The sequence below is a fragment of the Alnus glutinosa genome, chromosome 3 (assembly GCF_958979055.1).
Source record: "Alnus glutinosa chromosome 3, dhAlnGlut1.1, whole genome shotgun sequence".
NCBI classification, from domain to species: domain Eukaryota; kingdom Viridiplantae; phylum Streptophyta; class Magnoliopsida; order Fagales; family Betulaceae; genus Alnus; species Alnus glutinosa.
Window position 1 is genome coordinate 36,041,346 of NC_084888.1, and position 17,337 is coordinate 36,058,682.

General features: G+C 33.4%; 1 protein-coding gene across 3 annotated transcripts; it reads left to right on the plus strand.

The window, feature by feature from the left end:
• Positions 1 to 5,286: 5,286 nt before the first annotated feature.
• LOC133862248 (guanylyl cyclase 1) lies at positions 5,287 to 11,385 on the plus strand. 3 transcript variants are annotated; one of them, XM_062298021.1, is made up of 10 exons: positions 5,287 to 5,413; positions 5,668 to 5,870; positions 5,985 to 6,109; positions 6,620 to 6,731; positions 7,736 to 7,810; positions 8,248 to 8,336; positions 8,766 to 8,827; positions 9,012 to 9,084; positions 10,216 to 10,291; positions 10,923 to 11,385. In XM_062298021.1, exons 2-10 carry the CDS (start codon positions 5,736 to 5,738, stop codon positions 10,995 to 10,997), a joined length of 822 nt encoding a protein of 273 aa, XP_062154005.1. In that variant the 5' UTR covers positions 5,287 to 5,413; positions 5,668 to 5,735; the 3' UTR covers positions 10,998 to 11,385. The 3 variants fall into 3 exon arrangements, with proteins under 3 accessions (XP_062154005.1, XP_062154006.1, XP_062154007.1); XM_062298022.1 differs by having other exon boundaries at positions 5,298 to 5,413; positions 5,697 to 5,870; XM_062298023.1 differs by having other exon boundaries at positions 5,301 to 5,413; positions 5,766 to 5,870.
• The last annotated feature ends 5,952 nt before the right edge of the window (positions 11,386 to 17,337 follow it).

Consider the following 17,337-nt stretch of genomic DNA (forward strand, 5'->3'; position numbering starts at 1 on the left):
ATGTTTTAAATTTAGAAATAAGTGATAAAAATAAAAAATAAAAATAAAAATAGCGGTTCTTTAGACAACTAACAAGAAGTTAAAACCAGGATATTGTATAATAGTTGTAGAGAAAGGGCGATATGGTAATTCACCATCTTTTTGAATGGATTTGAGATTCGGTTATATAGCCGTTTAACGACCTATATGACAGGAGCAGTTGATTCGTCCTTACTCCAGCACGAAAAGGACCTCCTCTAATCTAAACTATTTTTTGAACTCTTTTTGTTGCTGCTTGCGGAAATCCGAGACTTTTTTTTAAGATTTTGAACATAATTTTAGTGAAAAGTTAGACATACAGGACTGACTACACAAAAGGGTCATTTTAGGAGGAAAAAGGGGGAAAAAAAAATAGTACAAAATTATATGGATACACTTTTAAATAATGATTTATATTTAAAGCTTAAGTTTAAAAGTGTTAAGTGATATAAAATTATGAACACAATTATTCAATTAATATTTTAAAATTTTCTTTGGTGTGTATACTCAGGACTAGGATCCATATTTCATTTGAAATTAAAAAATGTCATTTTATGATCAAGATTTTATTTTGTTGCATTTATAAAATATATAATATAATATTAAATCATTACTTATTCAAAAGTTTAAACTGATAGAGAAGTCCATTTGATTAGGGTTCATTTGGATTTACGATTTCAAAAAGTGCGATTTAAAAATAGCGATTTTAAAATGTGTAATTTTTTTTAAAAAAAAATGATTTTTAAAAACGCAGTTAAGCGTTTGGCATTTAAAATCGCAGATTAGCCTTTTAAAATACTGCGTTTTCAAAAAAGCACCTCGTTGCCTGCAATTTGAATAAACACTTTTCTGCGTTTTCAAATCTCAATATTTTAAAAATGCAGTTTCCAAACGATTCATTTTTTGCGATTTGGTTTAAAATTGCACGTTTTCTCTACAAAATCGCAATCACAAACGCACCCTAAGTAAGGTCCAATATGTAAAATACTAATTAAAATGAGAAGTGAACGAAGGAAAATGGTTCGAACTCAAGACTTATGCTCTGATGTCATATTAAATCACCACTTATCTCAAAAGCTTAACTTATAAAAAATTATAAATTTAATCAATACTTTAACAATAAGCGATACCCTATACATTGAATATTAAATTAAAATTGGAAGTGAATTATCGAACTCATAACCTTTGTTTTGATGCCATGTTAAATCACACTTATGTCAAAAGCTTAAATTTAAATTGATAATATATATATATATATATATATATATATATATATATATATATATATATATATATATATATATATATATATATATATATATATATATATTCTAACATAAACCGTTTGTAAGGAATAAAAAAAAGTAAGACTTACCAAAAAAAAAAAAAAATTAAAAAAAAAAAATTGGCCAATAAATTTATACTTTGAAAATGAATCTAATGAGGAATGAAGTTTCTAATAGGCACATACTCCTGATTTAATTGTTTTATCAGCTTGGGCCTCTTATTTACTTTTTTCCCTTCTTCTTCTTCATTATTTAATTATTCATTTTGGGGAATGGAGCATGCAATAATTCATGATTGAAATAGTCTATTGAGAGCAAACGGTTCCTTAAAGTAAGCAATATTTGGATTAATTAATGCTATGGTTTCTGGTTTTGATTTTGATATTTATATAATTCAGCCAAAGTCTCCGTGGTTAAGCCAGCTTGACCCGGATTTAAGATGCTACCCTGCTGAGCCCACCAATTTGTCGACAAAGGCTACGTCTAACTAATTATTCATCAAACAGCTTTGATTATTCAGTCACCTGGTATGGGCTGCATTTGAATTATTAATAATTTAATACCATCGACATGCAATGAAAGCGGACAACAAAAGACATTAACAAAAATTAAGACGTCGGCTTTATTTGTTAAGCCCTTTTCATTTTTCTGTTTTTAAAATAAAAATATTATTAAACAATTAAAAAGACAAAAACTCGGAAAAATATATATATATATATATATATATATATATATATTAACAAACTAACCCTTTGTTTAATCTAAAAGTTTGCTCCAACTAAAATTGGGATGGATTTGATAATAACAACTGGAAATGGGAAGTAGTTGAGCTTTGAATATGAATCTCCAAACCCCTTTTGGCCCTTTCTCATACATTCCTCATCATACAGAAGGAAGTTTTAGATTCTGTAAAATTCACCTTTTTATGCTGAATTTTCAACTCCAAACTTCCCAACTAGAAAGTAAAAGGCAAAAAGCTGCAACAACGGCTAGCATATAGTGGTTGACACTCGATTAAATATCCGAAAGCATTTTTTTTGTATAGCCGTTTGATAAAGCGAAAGCAGTAAGCCTGGACTTTTGATATGTGCATGCTGCTTCCTTTTCCAAATTCCAAAGTTCATTTTCCACCTTCCCACCCCTCCTTTCCAATTCAATTTTGAGGTCCATCGCATAAACCTTAGCTTCTATGAAATATAGAGGATGTTGGGCATGTGTCCCTTGCAACTGGGTCACATCTCACTCTTTATTTTAGTTATTGGATTTCATTATTTTATTTAAATATTATTTTATCAATAATTTATGTATTCGGAAAATATAATGTTACAGATTAAAATATACTCTCTCTTTTTTAATAACATTTGGTAAGCGAACATTGTTCACCAAATTTGTAGCAAGCAAATCACCAAACTATTGTTTCAAATTGTTGAGTCTGATATTGATGCAAATTTTGTAGCAAGAAGCATTTGGATGAGAAGAAATAGGCAAGTTTTTGAAGGTTCTGTTTGACCATCCAAACAAGGTTTATTCAGATGCTATTCGGTTGATGGATGACTTCCTTAAATGTAACATGAGTGAATAAGGGAGTATTTCAGTTCAAATGTCTTTCGGACCTTTACTGCCAAGCTGTAAGGCCCCTCTGGAAAGTAAAATCAAAATAAATTTTGATGCAGCTGTGAACAAGCACACAAGTTTGGTAGGGCTGGGAATGGTAGCTAGAGACAGTGGGGGCAATGTTTTGAGAGCTAAACGATTGTTCAGATTCTTATCGACTGATACTTACACGACCAAACTATTGGCAGCTTTGTATGCTGTTATTTTTTACTTGGAAGCTGATTTCTTTGATATCATTGTTGAAGGTGATGCTTTAAAGGTAATTAAATATGTTAATTCAAGTCCTCCTTTTCTTTCCCGGAATGGACATCTCATTGAAGGTATAAAGCAAGAAATGCAATAGTTTAAGAGTTGCTCCTTTGTTTACGCGCCAAGGACCTGTAATTAGGCGGCTCACTGTCTTGCTAAATCTGCTGTCGAGTGTTATTGTAATGATATTTGATTAGAAAAAACTCCTCAATGTATTTTTGATGTTGTTGTTAGGGATCTTCGGTTCCCTAGATCATGATTTCCTTTGTAATATTGAGATTATTTATTTAATGAAGTATTTGAGTATTAGGTTCAAAAAAAATTGCTGAGTTTGATGCAACTCATTATATTTTCATTTTAGCATTATGCTAGCCAAAATAATATTTGGCTAGCCGAATGAAAATAATATTAGACTGTACCATTAGGCATTAGCATTCCCCTCTCCCTCTCTCTCTATATGAGTTTCCTTTGGGATAAAGTTTTCTATTAAATTGGGTTGAAGAATTTTTTTTCTTTTTAATTCAATCTACTAAATTAATATTTGTCCTTAGATTACACGATTCTTGCATACATTTTTAAAAATACATGTGAGTATCACATATTTTATTAATCATATTAAAAATGCATGCAACTAACTATAAAGATAAATGTAACTTTAATAATCTAAAATTGTCTTTCCATTACATTTAGAAGCATTCAATTTCCTAGGCTTGGTGTAATTGTTAGAGATTGTGAGGGTGCGGTTGTGGCAGCTATGCCTACTTCCAGAAGATATATCACTGACCCTACAACGGTTAATAACTAGTCAAGAAAAAGCGATAGCCATTTGTAACGACCCAAGAAAAAGCGATAGCCACATCTGTGCTATCACATCAAAATAACTAGTCAATTTTAAGTTTTCTTAAAATCTCTTATAAAACATAATTCACTTAGTAAATAAGCAATGTGCGACTTAGCACCCGTGAGCTATTCATCTCTTCTCAACATGAGACCAGAGTATTACAGCAGCTATCAAGAATTCTATAGAGAAAATTTGGATGAAAGAATACCCAATGTTTATCCTTGATTTCTGTAATTGCTGATCAATATATTTTTTTGATTTAGTTGAATAAAATCATGAGAGTTCACTTCAAAAAAAAGAAGCATTCAATGTCCCTTCAGGTTCCATGTGCACGGTTACTTATTATTGACTTCTAAAGGTCCCTCCAGGTTCCATGTGATCGGTTCCTTATTATTACCCAATTAAGCTAAGGACCTAGGGTCGAAGGTGCTCTTTTTCTACCTGCTTTTATGTCTACTTTTTCTCAGTTAAGCTCGATAAATGAGAACCCTCATTGATGCTTTAGCTTTATGTTGGTCGTTACAGGTGAGCTCTTAGGCCTTTTGAATTTTGAATTGGGTGCCGTTATTTTCGGATCTGGACATCAGAGAATAACTAAACTTGGTAACGCTATCAACAGTTCAAAAAATAGCGTGGACCACCATCAAGATTCAAAACCCCCGTCCGTTTGAGCGATGTGTCCGTTTAAGACTTTTAGGAAGCTTCCATGAATGTTAAAGGATTAGTACACTCCTACGGCTACGGTCCAACAAGACCAAAAGAGACAACTACTATAAAAACAAATTTCATGGACCACCGCGAAACCAATCCATTCGACTGTTGGGCCGCTCTTTTTGAATTAAGAAAAGTTAATTCATTCACTTCATCATCATGTTCAGTTAAACTAACATGTGTTCGTAGAACATCTAATCCTCTTCACGTGCATTTTTAATAAGATTAACAAATTATATGTATTTTCACATACATTTTAAAAATATATTAAGAATCAAGTGCTATAAGGACAAGTAACAATTTAATAGACTCTCCAATCTAATTTGAAGGAAAATTTTGTCACACAATTTAACGATAAATATCAACTTAATAAATTAGATTAATTGTTTTTTTTTTTTTAATAAATTAGATTAATGGTTGCAATCAAAAAGAGTTCGAAAATTAAGAGTCCAGCCCATTGTAACATTTTCATGACTCACTGTCCCTTAAGCCCAAACCTTGAACAAAACGAGTTACAAAAAAAAAAAAAAAAGTAATATATAGCACCCACCTATTTTGATTTGACTATTTTGACAGGAATGTTGAAGACCAGAGGCCCCGCATCAAAGAATCGAGAAAGGCGTATTTTTGCACAAAGTGTACACGAAAAAAAGAGCGAACAACCCCCTTCTCTCCTTCTCCGACGAAGCGTAAGGTATAAGTCTGATCACGAATTTTCAGAAATTGATTCTGTTTGATTCTACTTTTTCCTTTTCCCAAAATTCGATTGCTTAGTTGAATTGTCCATCAATAGCTTGTGTTCTATGTTTCCGAGCCGTTTCTTCTTAATTAGTCCGTGAATTGGTGGTTGACAATTATCGTTTAGAATCGGTTTGTAGCAAAAGAAAATTTTCAGTCTTAGTTTCTTCTCATATGCTGGAAATGTTATTGTTTTGTATTCATGCTCAGGAATATTTATTTGTATCTGCGAGTTTTAGCGCTGTGGCGAGAGATTCATTGTTAATTAGGTCATTGTCATGTGGCCGTTGTATTTTCTATTCGACAAGATTCTCAAGACCGATGAAGAAGAACCACAAGTATCGGAAGGAGATGGTTTGAGTTTGGTAGAATTACGCCACAATACGAGCTTGCCGCGCTCGTACTTTGTTGAAGTGAGTAGTACATTGTGATTCTGCCAATAAATTGAAGTCTAGTGGTCATTGATGTTACCGTTTGGCTTCGTTTCGTTTGAGTTTTTATTAAGGTGGGTCTGTTGGTGCATATAGGTCCCCCACATAAACCAGCAGTATTCTTGGGATTGTGGTCTTGCTTGCGTTCTGATGGTTTTGAGAACTCTTGGCATTAGCTCCTGCAATTTTCAGGGGTTGGTGGAGCTATGCTGCACAAAGAGGTGATTTTCTACTTAACAAAAATTTATGACTTCAATTCCTTGTGTGTTTTACCAATTTATTTCAATCGTAATGTTTCATCTTGATGGGAGGTATGTTATTGTATGGCAACAATAGTTTTTTGATCTCTTAGGAACTCATACTCGAGTTATTTGACTTTGTCTTTAAATCTGTCTGGTTCTTGGTGATTAGTGTCTCAAAAGTTCGAAGGTGTTAAATAGTATCATGTTCAATGTAGAAGTTATGCCATAGCTTATCAGTGTAATTAAAGTTTTGCATAACATGCAGAGCTTGTCATCTTGACTCATTGAATGACCTAGTGCTTGGATTTTGTACTGATTGATAAGCTTAATGGTTAATGTTGAATGAATGTAGATTATCATGTGGATGCTTGCTGCTCCATCTTTGTCTAAGGATGTGTCTGGTTTCATACATGATATAGGAGTCACAGAATCAAATAAGCTGATGCGGAAGATTTCTAATATGTCTCCTTGTCGACACTTTGTTTGCAGCATTTGGACCGTTGATCTCGCATATCTATTTCATAAGTTTCCTGTTAATTTTTCCTTCTTCACAGTAACTGTTGGAGCAAATCCAAGCTATTCTGTTGAAACATTTTACCAGGTGATTTCCATCACATTTGTGGATTTTTCTTAAAGGCTTAGTAGTTTATTGTTATAAGGTTTCCTACCCAGCAAAAGAATAAAAATAAAATATTTTTGCTATCTTGTTTGTTGTTGGAGATTACAAATTTATGATTAGGGATTTTTATGCTTGACACGCATGTATTAGTCTATACAGAATGAGGGTTACAAATTATCTTACATGATGAAAGGATGTGAATTATCTGTATAGTGCTTTGAAGTATATAATCAATGCTTAGTTATATCTAATCGCAGTTTTTTGTGTTACCACAATACAAGCAACAGCCAAGTTGTTTTTGTCTAATCTGTTTTCTTTATTCATAATTTTGTATCAAACTTTTACTCTAAAGTGGTTATTAGTGGTGCTAGAACATGTCAGACCCCATGGTTTGCATGTCAGTTTAGAGCAAACTTGCATGTTAATGGCGCGAACACTATTGTGGATAGTATATACTTTGCGATCATATAGCACATTCATACATATATAGTACATATGTATTTATTTGTACACACACATGTTCTGTTAGGGAGAAAGGGTTTTCCAAGATTTATAATATGTAATATTATACACCAAACACGCATTCTATTATTTTTAAAAATTTTGTCTTAATATGGCATACTCAATTTAGCCATGCATGCTTGTGAAGGTGAAGTAATTGTTAAATATAAAAATAAAATAAAAAAAAAAAAAAAAAAATATTGTCTAAGGATACATATAAGTTTTTTTTTTGTGCTCTCTAATTATATATATGTCACATGAATTTGTAAAGGATACTGTGTCTAAGGATACTGTGTCGAAGGACTAGATATTAAGTATTTCTATATTTATAATATATTTTTAGACTCATTTAATCAACTCATCCATGGTATATATATAATTTATTTGGGGAACTTGCAAAGCACTGTTGTTAAGATTGATATACAAGTTAGTTTGTCTTGCTGTCACTCTAATACTCATAAAGTTACAGTTTGGATATTGTGCAGGAGCAGTTACCTAATGATCTGGTGCGAGTGGATATGCTATTTCAAAAGGCACTGGAAGATGGAATTAAAATACAGGTATAATCTATTCATCCCAGTGTGCATTATGGAACCATCATAGCTTTTTACATGGTTAAATTATTTTCCTTTTGTAGACTCTAGTGTAGCAAATTTATCTCATAGCTAAAAACTGTGAGTGGGAGATTTTGGTTAGTTATATAATTAAAGTAACATTTGGGGCTTCGTATAGAAGTAAATGAATTGATTTCCTTCATATTTGTATTTTATTTGGACTTCTTTGAGAATCAGTTGAAGTACCTGAAGTTGAAAGTATCTTTGTTCCCATTGGGGCTGTATAAACTTTTGAGTCTAGGGGCAGATTAGTTGGAAGAAACCCATTAAAATACATAAAACTTTGGTCACGCTTATCTTCTTTTCCCAAATCAACACATTCTTTGTTCAGGTATTGTTCGACAATTTATTTGGAACAAGTCAATGAATCTTTTCTTTTACAGTGCAGGTCAATCAACGGTGAAGAAATTTCATTCTTGATTTTATCGGGGAAGTATATTGCAATTGCATTAGTCGACCAATCCAAGTTGAGGTATGGGATTCATGTAATTTCTTCATTCTATTTTTTTTCTGTTTAAATTCGATTCTCTTTTAATCAATACAGTTGCAGTTATTGTTTGACATCTAGGTCTTATAATGTGTTTGCTGTTATGACCAAGTTTATCTGTGCTTCATGTAGCCAAAGTTTTCACTTTTGTTTATTACATTTACTTTGTATGTTCTTGTAAATATGCTTGTGCCAAAGTTTTCACTTCGTTTATTATCTTTACTTTGTATGTTCTCCTGATTCCTGAATATGCTTGTGCCAAAGTTTTTCACTTTGTTTATTATCTTGCTTTGTATGTTCTCTCCTAAAGGCTTCGCATCTTTTTTCATAGAAATGAACTTTTAGTTTAAACAAATGTACGACTGGGAAAATGACCTAATGTTAAATGCTTCTGCCAAATATTTTGATTTGCAGTCAGTCTTGGGCTGAGAATTTAACTTTCAGCGACTTCTTTGCCAGCAACTCTGGCTATACTGGTGAGTGGCTCTTTTCTTTTTCTAATTTGTTAATTATGTATACTTGATGATTACAATTATCTTAGTATATTAAAGCAATCATTCTCAGGAATTTGCAATCTCGCACTATATTAATAGAATCATAATTAAGAACTCATGCTCCCTTGCTGAGATGTAAACTCTGCACTTTTAATGTCTTTTATAGGTCATTATGTTGTGATTTGTGGCTATGACACTGATGCAGATGAGTTTGAGATTAGAGATCCTGCAAGTTCCAGGTATTATCTTTATTTATCTTTATATCCCATCATACTGATCTCAGTGGAAAAGGAATATTTTCTTTGTAAGAACAAGACAGCTGTTATGATTAGCATCTTAATGGGTGCCTTTGGTTTGATGTTATTAAGTATCTACCTTTTGGGAGCATGATGACAAACTCAGAGTTGGAGAGCTATTTTGCAGTGAAATCTTTTAAATTCATATACCATTCTGTCATTATACACAAAATAGACAAACATATCCACTTCCCCAAACAAGATGACAAATAAGAAAATTCATGAGCAGACCAATAACTTAACTTAAAAAAAGAGTTACAACGATACAATCAGGTTTCCTTCTATGCATCTCTTTTTATAATGATTTTGGCTATATTTTTACTGTCCATATCTTTCTTGATCTTTGTGTAGTCTGGACCATGTGCTTTGCTCCAGCACCAAAAACTAAAGTGGGGAAAAAAGTCATAAATTGCTTCCTTGTTTTGTTGCTATTTTTTGAAGTTTCCAAATGTTAGTTGGGTAATGGTTGAATTGTACTCTCCTCTGTTCAATAACACCTCTTCTTAGGAGTCATGAACCACTGTAGGTTGTGTAATGGGCCAAGTATTTGAAGCTCAAGAAGGTTATTAATTTTCTTGCTATCAGTTCCTGTTTTGTACTTTTAAAAGTTTATCACAAATTATGACCATTTCCATCGATCACTGTATAATCATATATGGTGATTATATGACGAGATTAATTAAAAACTGCGGTGCAGTGGCATGCATACATGCGTTCAATTTGCTGAAATTGCAGCATCCTTTTGCTATTACAGGGAGTTTAAGCATCCGTGTAGCTTTATATCAGGGTTACTATCTGTATGCATACACAAAAAAGATTCAAATGTTAAGCTAAACCTGTTACTTCAGGATGGTGCACTGAACATCTTTATCTTCCTCTTATGCTGAAATAAATCTGATAGTGCTCAAAAAGTCAAGCCACTATTCATCCAGATTTGATAATTATGAATTTTTTAGTGAATTTGCCTGCATAAAGTTTCAAGCTCTTCTTAGATTATTGGTGCAAAATTAAGTTTCAAACTTTGTTCACATTATAATGGAAATATTCACTTGGAATATTGTGCATATTTTGCAGCAAACATAAGAGAGTCTCGTCAAAGTGCCTAGAAGAAGCACGAAAATGCTTTGGTACTGATGAGGATCTTCTTTTGGTCAGTGAACTTTTGCTGCCTTTTTCTCTTGTATAATACCTTACCTTGTAATGTAGGAATTATTTATTGAAATGATTTGCCCACAATATTTGCGTTGACATATGAACATGTGAACCCATACATATATACCTAATAAGTATTTAACAATATGGAACCAGTTGTAAATGTACTGTTAATGAGTCCGTGCATCCCCCCATTTTTATCTCAATGCTAGAGCCTCACAACCCTTTAGTTGGGAATCTAAAGAAGTATATGAAAATCATCAACAAATTTTGCGTTCTCTCAATATATTCAAATTGTCACCTACGTAACCCCTTCTCCCCACCCCCCACCCCACCCAAAAAAAAAAAAAAAAAAGAAGTAAAAATTAGTAAGTGGTGTTAAGATTTTGAACTAAGCCTGTACTTAAGTGAAGCCAGGATTTCCTCTGATATGAAGCGTTCTTTTTTATCTTGGGTGCTAGGGCTGCATCTATCTTTTATGTGGGTTAAGCGCAGATCTGACCAAATAAATTAGTTCAATGGAGCTTTAACTCGTAAATATAGAGGAAGAAAATAAGAGAGAAATCTATGCTTGATATAAAATTTCAACTGTACTGATTATCACATTTATGTTATGGTTGTCCATGCAGATATCTTTGGAGAAGAGTGAGAAACAAAACAGTCCTTCAGTGCAACTTCCTTCAGATGTCAATATAGATTTATGACTTCTTTTCTTGTATCTCCCTAGCTTATTGAATCAATTCTTTGCATATATGACAACTTGTTTGTGTATAGCATGTACATTAAGGAATAAGGGCTTGAATATCACATTAATCACCACATATGGCATCCACTTGGGATTGCATATATCGTTTCTCTGTACAATATTTATACAAATCAAATACGGATTGTATAATACCATGTAATATTTACTGAATTTAATTGTAAATTGTGCATTTTCCCCCCATAATGCTGGCAATTGTATTGCCTTCCGGTAGATTATGAAAGCTCAAGTTTAGTACTAAACATGAATTAATTAAGATTGATCGAGTTATAGTTTCATAACTGGCTGTATTTTTTCTGTGTAATACTTATTAATCCCCTCTCTCTCTCTCGCTCTCGCTCTCGCGCTCTTCTCTCTAATTGTGTGTATACGTATGTGTGTGTTTGATTGCCCATTAATCACTATTATTTGTTCCTTGTGCCTATATTCCATTGGTATACAAGATTTTTATGTTTGATGCTCGAAGGTTGAATAAGAGTAGTATGTATGATCAAAGTGGTGATATTTTGCAAAAAAATAGACGCCGGAAAGGATTGCAGATTTTGCAGGTAACTTTCATGTAGCAATTATTTTCAAGACAAGCATTATCCTTGTTCATGTGTTCCTCGTGAGGTATTAAAGGTAGCCTCACTATCACTCAGCCTCGTGTCAACCTGGAAGTCTGTGTTTGGCCTAAAAGCATGCATGTTTTATGCATCTGCAAGTGGCTAGTTGAATATTTATGTGAGCCCATGCGTGTGTGTGAGAGAGAGAGAGAGAGAGAGACCCCAAAAGCAGGTTCGGCCCTTGTTTTGGGGCTGTCCCTCCACATTTTTGGGGCTCCACCCTTTCCCTTTTCATTTGTTAATATTTCATTGAACTAATGTAGGAAGCCAATTGTTTAATGCAAACATTATTCAGGCTGGCAGCGTTGTCCATATTGTTGCATTTAGTAAACTATCATACAATTATCGTCCTGCAACTAGATGATATAGCAACAAAAATTAGCTATTGATTTTTTTTTCTTTTTCTTTTTTTCAACTATCGATTTAATTGCTGATTTTTATTGTCACATCATCAAATTTTATGGCAGTCGTATAATAGTTTACTAAATAATTTTACTCTTGTTAATTGTTGCATGTTAGTGGTAAACTAATTATTGTTATTATTAGTTGGGTGGGCACGATATGGCCAAGGCCGCAACAGATGGATGTTGAAGTTTGGTCAAAGTGGCAATGTAATTCATAATTGAAGACAATTTTTTTCTAAAATCTCCCAAAAACAATCCTCCCGACATGCTACCTCTTTTCCTAGAACAATGGGGGATATGTCTATCCACAAACAAACCCCATAAATTTGTGCTCTTATTGATTATATTATTTTCCTTGGCTCTGGTTTCTCTCTCTCGTTTTACCTGAGTAGCATTAGTTCTGGGTTCATTTCTGAAAGACAGCTAACTGTCCATTTTTCTGTTTAAACCTCCAAGATGTTAAGTTTCCCTCATGGTTGGGCATCAAGGCTTTAGAACTCTTGTATAGGAATGAATTAATGCACTCTTCATATCTAGTTCATATTTGTTGATATGTCGTATTTTAAGTGATCTGTTTTTTAAAAAAAGTTGTTGACATTGAAAATTGCTTAAAATACGTTATGCCAAAGGCGCCATGAGTCTAATGATTTAGAGTGATGTGTGGACATGAGCTTGAGGGCAGTGCAAACAATCTGTAGTAAGCTTTCCTAAATCATGGACTCGTGCGACAGTTGCCAAGCCTATTGGGTAGTTTAGTTCGTTGATTATGCTTTCATTCAACAGCAAAACTTTTACAATGCCTTGAATGTGAGAGGACAAATATAGCAGATCCATTTGTAGCGAACTTATCTTTACCTAAAGAATTGACAGTATTAGGTATATTTCCTGAATACCCAGCATTCGGACTTATGGGAGAAGGCTTTTGGGGTTCACTGGCCCGAGACTTGTTTAGACAGGTAAGTCTCATAAACATTCTCTCACAATTGTCGGAGATGTTTACCCTGAATAACCCACTCTGTCCCATATTGTATCAGATTTTTGAGTACAGGGAATGTGCTTTAGAAGTTACAACTGAGCACACCAAAAGGCAAAGCAGCATGTGCAACCATTCCCTGTCCCGTTTGCGCTCGACTACGAGACATATCATATAAATTACACATGTTGTGATGACGAGGAAGCACAAAAGCCCATGATACAGAAGGTTAAGACATTGACATCTCCCTCACTATATGCATCCCACTGTCTGGTTACAATCTTATACGCTATCGGTCCAACATCAAAGAAAATGGGTCCAAAGATGAGGTCCCAATTCAGTGCAAGCAACTAGCAAATTGTTAGTATCCCCAATCCCTTCTACTTTTGGATGATTATGCCCGATCCCTTGTTTTTTTTTTTTGTCTTCTTGGCTAAATTAGAAAATATATATCTATATATATATATATATATATATATATATATATATATATATATATATATATATTAAAATCCATCTTGCGGTGGGCAGAGCTAGAGACAAGTTTTGGCAAAGCCAAATTCAGTGGATCAGGTAGGTTTATTAAAAATTATTCAAGACAAACTCAAATTTCACCCAAGATTCCTTCTAATCTATGTGTTTTTCGCTGCGGAATGGGTACACCGGCCAACATTAAAGCCTTCTATTTTGTGGTATGAAAACATTCACGATATAAAGACAAAGAAATAAGTACAATTTGAATGAGTGAGGTCTAACATATAAAGTATTTAATTAAAATGAAAAGCGACCAATGACTAACAATGTTTGATCTCAATATTTTTTGCTTTGATACCATCCATATTCAAGGAAAGACCTTTTTCAATTATTACTTGCTGAATCGTCATAATTTATCTTAAAAGCTCAAGCAAATATAAAATAATAAATTTAATTATTCAATTAATATTCTAACAGCTTTATTTAACATGTTAAATGGCAACGACAAATGTGCCAATTTACTTACAAAGAGACCACATAATTTTTTTTGAGCATGGATATATCGGAAGGGAAGGTGATGGGATTACTCCACAAACGTACCCAGCAAGCATGGTCATCTTTTTTATTTATGCATTGGCAACCAGCTTGTCTTTTATGGAGGCTGATATGAGAGGGATCTTGGTCAACTGAAATTGCTCTCTTTAGACAAAAAAACAAAGAAAGAAAAATACGATTTGTAATTTATCTGGTGCAATAATGAAATAATATGCTTACACAAAAAGGGATATATCTTTTTTATTTTTTTGGATAATTAATAATATGATAAAGAAAAACCAAAAGCAAGAAATAAATAGATAGTAGGGTATATCACCAACACAAAAGACAAGAAATACTCAAGTGAGAATGTTTGCAGGGGAAAAATCATTTTCCAATTCTGCGTGAATATGATTTGGAAACCTTTTTTTCCCCTTGTGGCTGGTTAATTAACATTGAGAACCCTTCAACTATTGGAATTGAGGATCTTGAGCCAAGTAAACAAATCACCTTCCAATTCAATGTCACTTTGCTCTTATTTATATGAAAGATTACCATAAATTCTTTCTTTCTTTCTTTCTTTCTCTTTTTTTTTTTTTTTTTTTTAACAGTAATTAGGGCTGAGCAACCCAAATACAAATAAAAGCCTAAGAACGTAAGTATGCGGGAGTAATGCTTTCAAAGATGTGAGCTCAATAATTCCTGGCACGGATGCCTTGAACCAAACTATTAATGAAGAAGTTTTAAAGTGGTATATAAATTTTAGAGGATCCAAACACCGGTTGCGATACCACACAATTCACGCGCCAGGAACAAATCGCCACCATGCCGCCATTGCACTATTATGTTATTCGATTTTTCTTGTTTTTTCTAAGCTTTTTGTTTTAATAATCTAATTGCACACAATTCAAACAAAAAATGAGATGATAAACACAAAGTTAAAGCGTTCCGAACAGTTTGAGTTGCGACTCGAAGCGACCCGAGCGAGTAGACTATGCACCTGTCCTTTCTGTTGGGTTGCCAGCCAAAATCCTAATATCTCTAACAATTGTTTTATTGAATGGTATCCAACTTTAATTATTTGGACATTAGGGAGGGGGGGGTGTTGGAGCATGTGAGCGTGCGACCACCGTGGCCTTTGAAAATTTAGCAGTCCACAAAACGCCGAGAATCAGGCCACACGTGCACTTCTTCCATGAAGCTGACCGTCTAGATGTTGCCCATGTGACATGTACATATTATTGTTTGTTTTGATCACATTCAAACCAATCTTTGAATCTAATCCCTATTCCCAAATGCATGTGATTGTGGGACCCACACCACTGCGTTTCGAATTTTGAAAATCACTCCATCCCCAACGCACGGATCGTGCGGTTGTGATCATTTTTCTTATTCTATGTGGGTCCCCACTGAATTAGAAGAAAACCTGAGAAGTAGGAACATTTTTAGAGCGCGACATCTCTCAATAAAGCTATTAGTTGGCTGTGGGTGGGGGTGGCATGTGAGAGCACGGCCCACCCAATCAAAATTTGACAGCAAAGAGGACACGTGGAGCAGGAAAAAGGCTGAGGATCATGCACGAAAGAAGCTTAAGATTTACTCGATCTTGTGGGTCGTGGGGTAGGTGCCCCTAATAATATAGGACACTGGATTCACCTTCCCCTGTTGGCCCCACTTAGAAAACTAGGTGAACCCCTGTATCAGTATCCTAAGTTCAAGCAGGTAAATTTAATTATTAAATTAATATTATAATATTTTTTTATGTGGATATGTTGCAACTTTTCACAAACAAGTGATGTGTGAAATATTATAAAAATAAAAGGTCAATCTTATTTGACAAATTACGAATTAGATAAGAATAAAAAACTATAAAAGGTCTCCTTTCCTATGATGACTCCCCTAGGGGCTAGGGTAACGAGGGGTGACCCTATAAATCCTTTGTCAATGCCAAAATTAACAGAATTACTTACAATAAAAACCCTAGTTAATTAGTCCACTCTATTTTGACTCAAACAAGGCTAGCAAAGAAGTGGGCCTTTTTTTTAATATTTTTTTGATTGAAAATGATAGAAATTTTGTTAGTAACCAATCCCCATATATTTGTTTTATTACTCAATTCTATCACAAAATATTTAATATATATTACATCAAACTAGTACGTACGAGTATTAAGGACAGATATAAAATTAAAATAACTTCTTAAAATGAAAAAAAAAAAAAAAAAAAAAAAAAAAAAATCGATTTTAAAAGGATTGTGAATGTTTAGGAACTCCAAAAGTGTATATTTGCCCTAACAAAAATAAATATTTATTTTGCAACGTCTACAGGATTATGTTGGTTGAGAAGCTGGTATTATATCTTGTGTGAATTGTTATCATCAAAACGACATAGTTGGTCAAAAAATCTAATATAATATCAAGTTAAGGAATAAATTATAATATTAAGAGCTGGAGATAATTTTGAATTTTAAAGTAGTATCAATCTTAGGGTCTGTTTGGGTTTGAGATTTAAAATCATGATTTTAAAATGTGCTATTTGAAAATAGTGATTTTTAGAAACGCAGTTAAGCGTTTGGCAAAATCGCAGTTTAACATTTAAAATCGCAAATTAGCCTTTAAAATTTTGTGTTTTCAAAAAAGCACCATCTTACATGCGATTTGAAAAAACAGATTTTTTGCGTTTTCAAATCACAATTTTTAAAAACGCAGTTCCCAAACGATTTATGTTATGCGATTTGGTTTAAAATTGCACTTATTGTCTACGAAATCGCAATCACAAACGCACCCTTATATAAATTGCGGCAATTCTTTTCCATGTTCAAGAATAATCTTTGCAAGTCATTTAAAAAAAAAAACTTGTAATAAAAAATGCACTATTTAAGGATTTGAATCTCTTGTAATTAGTTGTTTAAATTGTAGTTCATTTGAACAGGCAATTGAAAAGAGTTTCGAAAGAATCTACATGTCCGAACAAATAAGCCTTGTACCTTAAACCATTCGAACAAGCGAGACCCATCGAGGCTCCCTCTCATTCACAAATTGGGCATATTTCAATCCGGTAAGCCAAATTGAAATCGATCCAAATCTTTGTTTTTATTTTTTTCCTAAGCATCCAAATATGTCTGTCCCCATTGTTCAAAGATGTAGTAGTGCCCACATCCATCAACACCATGCGATATTATTCTTCTAGTGAAATTTTCAAAGGAGCAAATGAAATATCCATTTCTACAAAGTGGCACGTAAATTATCTTCAAAAGAAAACAAACGAAGGGGTCCCAAATCACTCTTTGTA

What these genes read in the sequence shown, in the direction of transcription:
- LOC133862248 (XM_062298021.1), top strand. Translation starts at nt 5,736, where the DNA reads ATGTGGCCGTTGTATTTTCTATTCGACAAGATTCTCAAGACCGATGAA. An exon ending in CAGCAACTCTGGCTATACTG is followed by an intron (nt 8,828 to 9,011) that starts GTGAGTGGCTCT and finishes TGTCTTTTATAG; the next exon opens with GTCATTATGTTGTGATTTGT. An exon ending in CTGATGAGGATCTTCTTTTG is followed by an intron (nt 10,292 to 10,922) that starts GTCAGTGAACTT and finishes TTGTCCATGCAG; the next exon opens with ATATCTTTGGAGAAGAGTGA.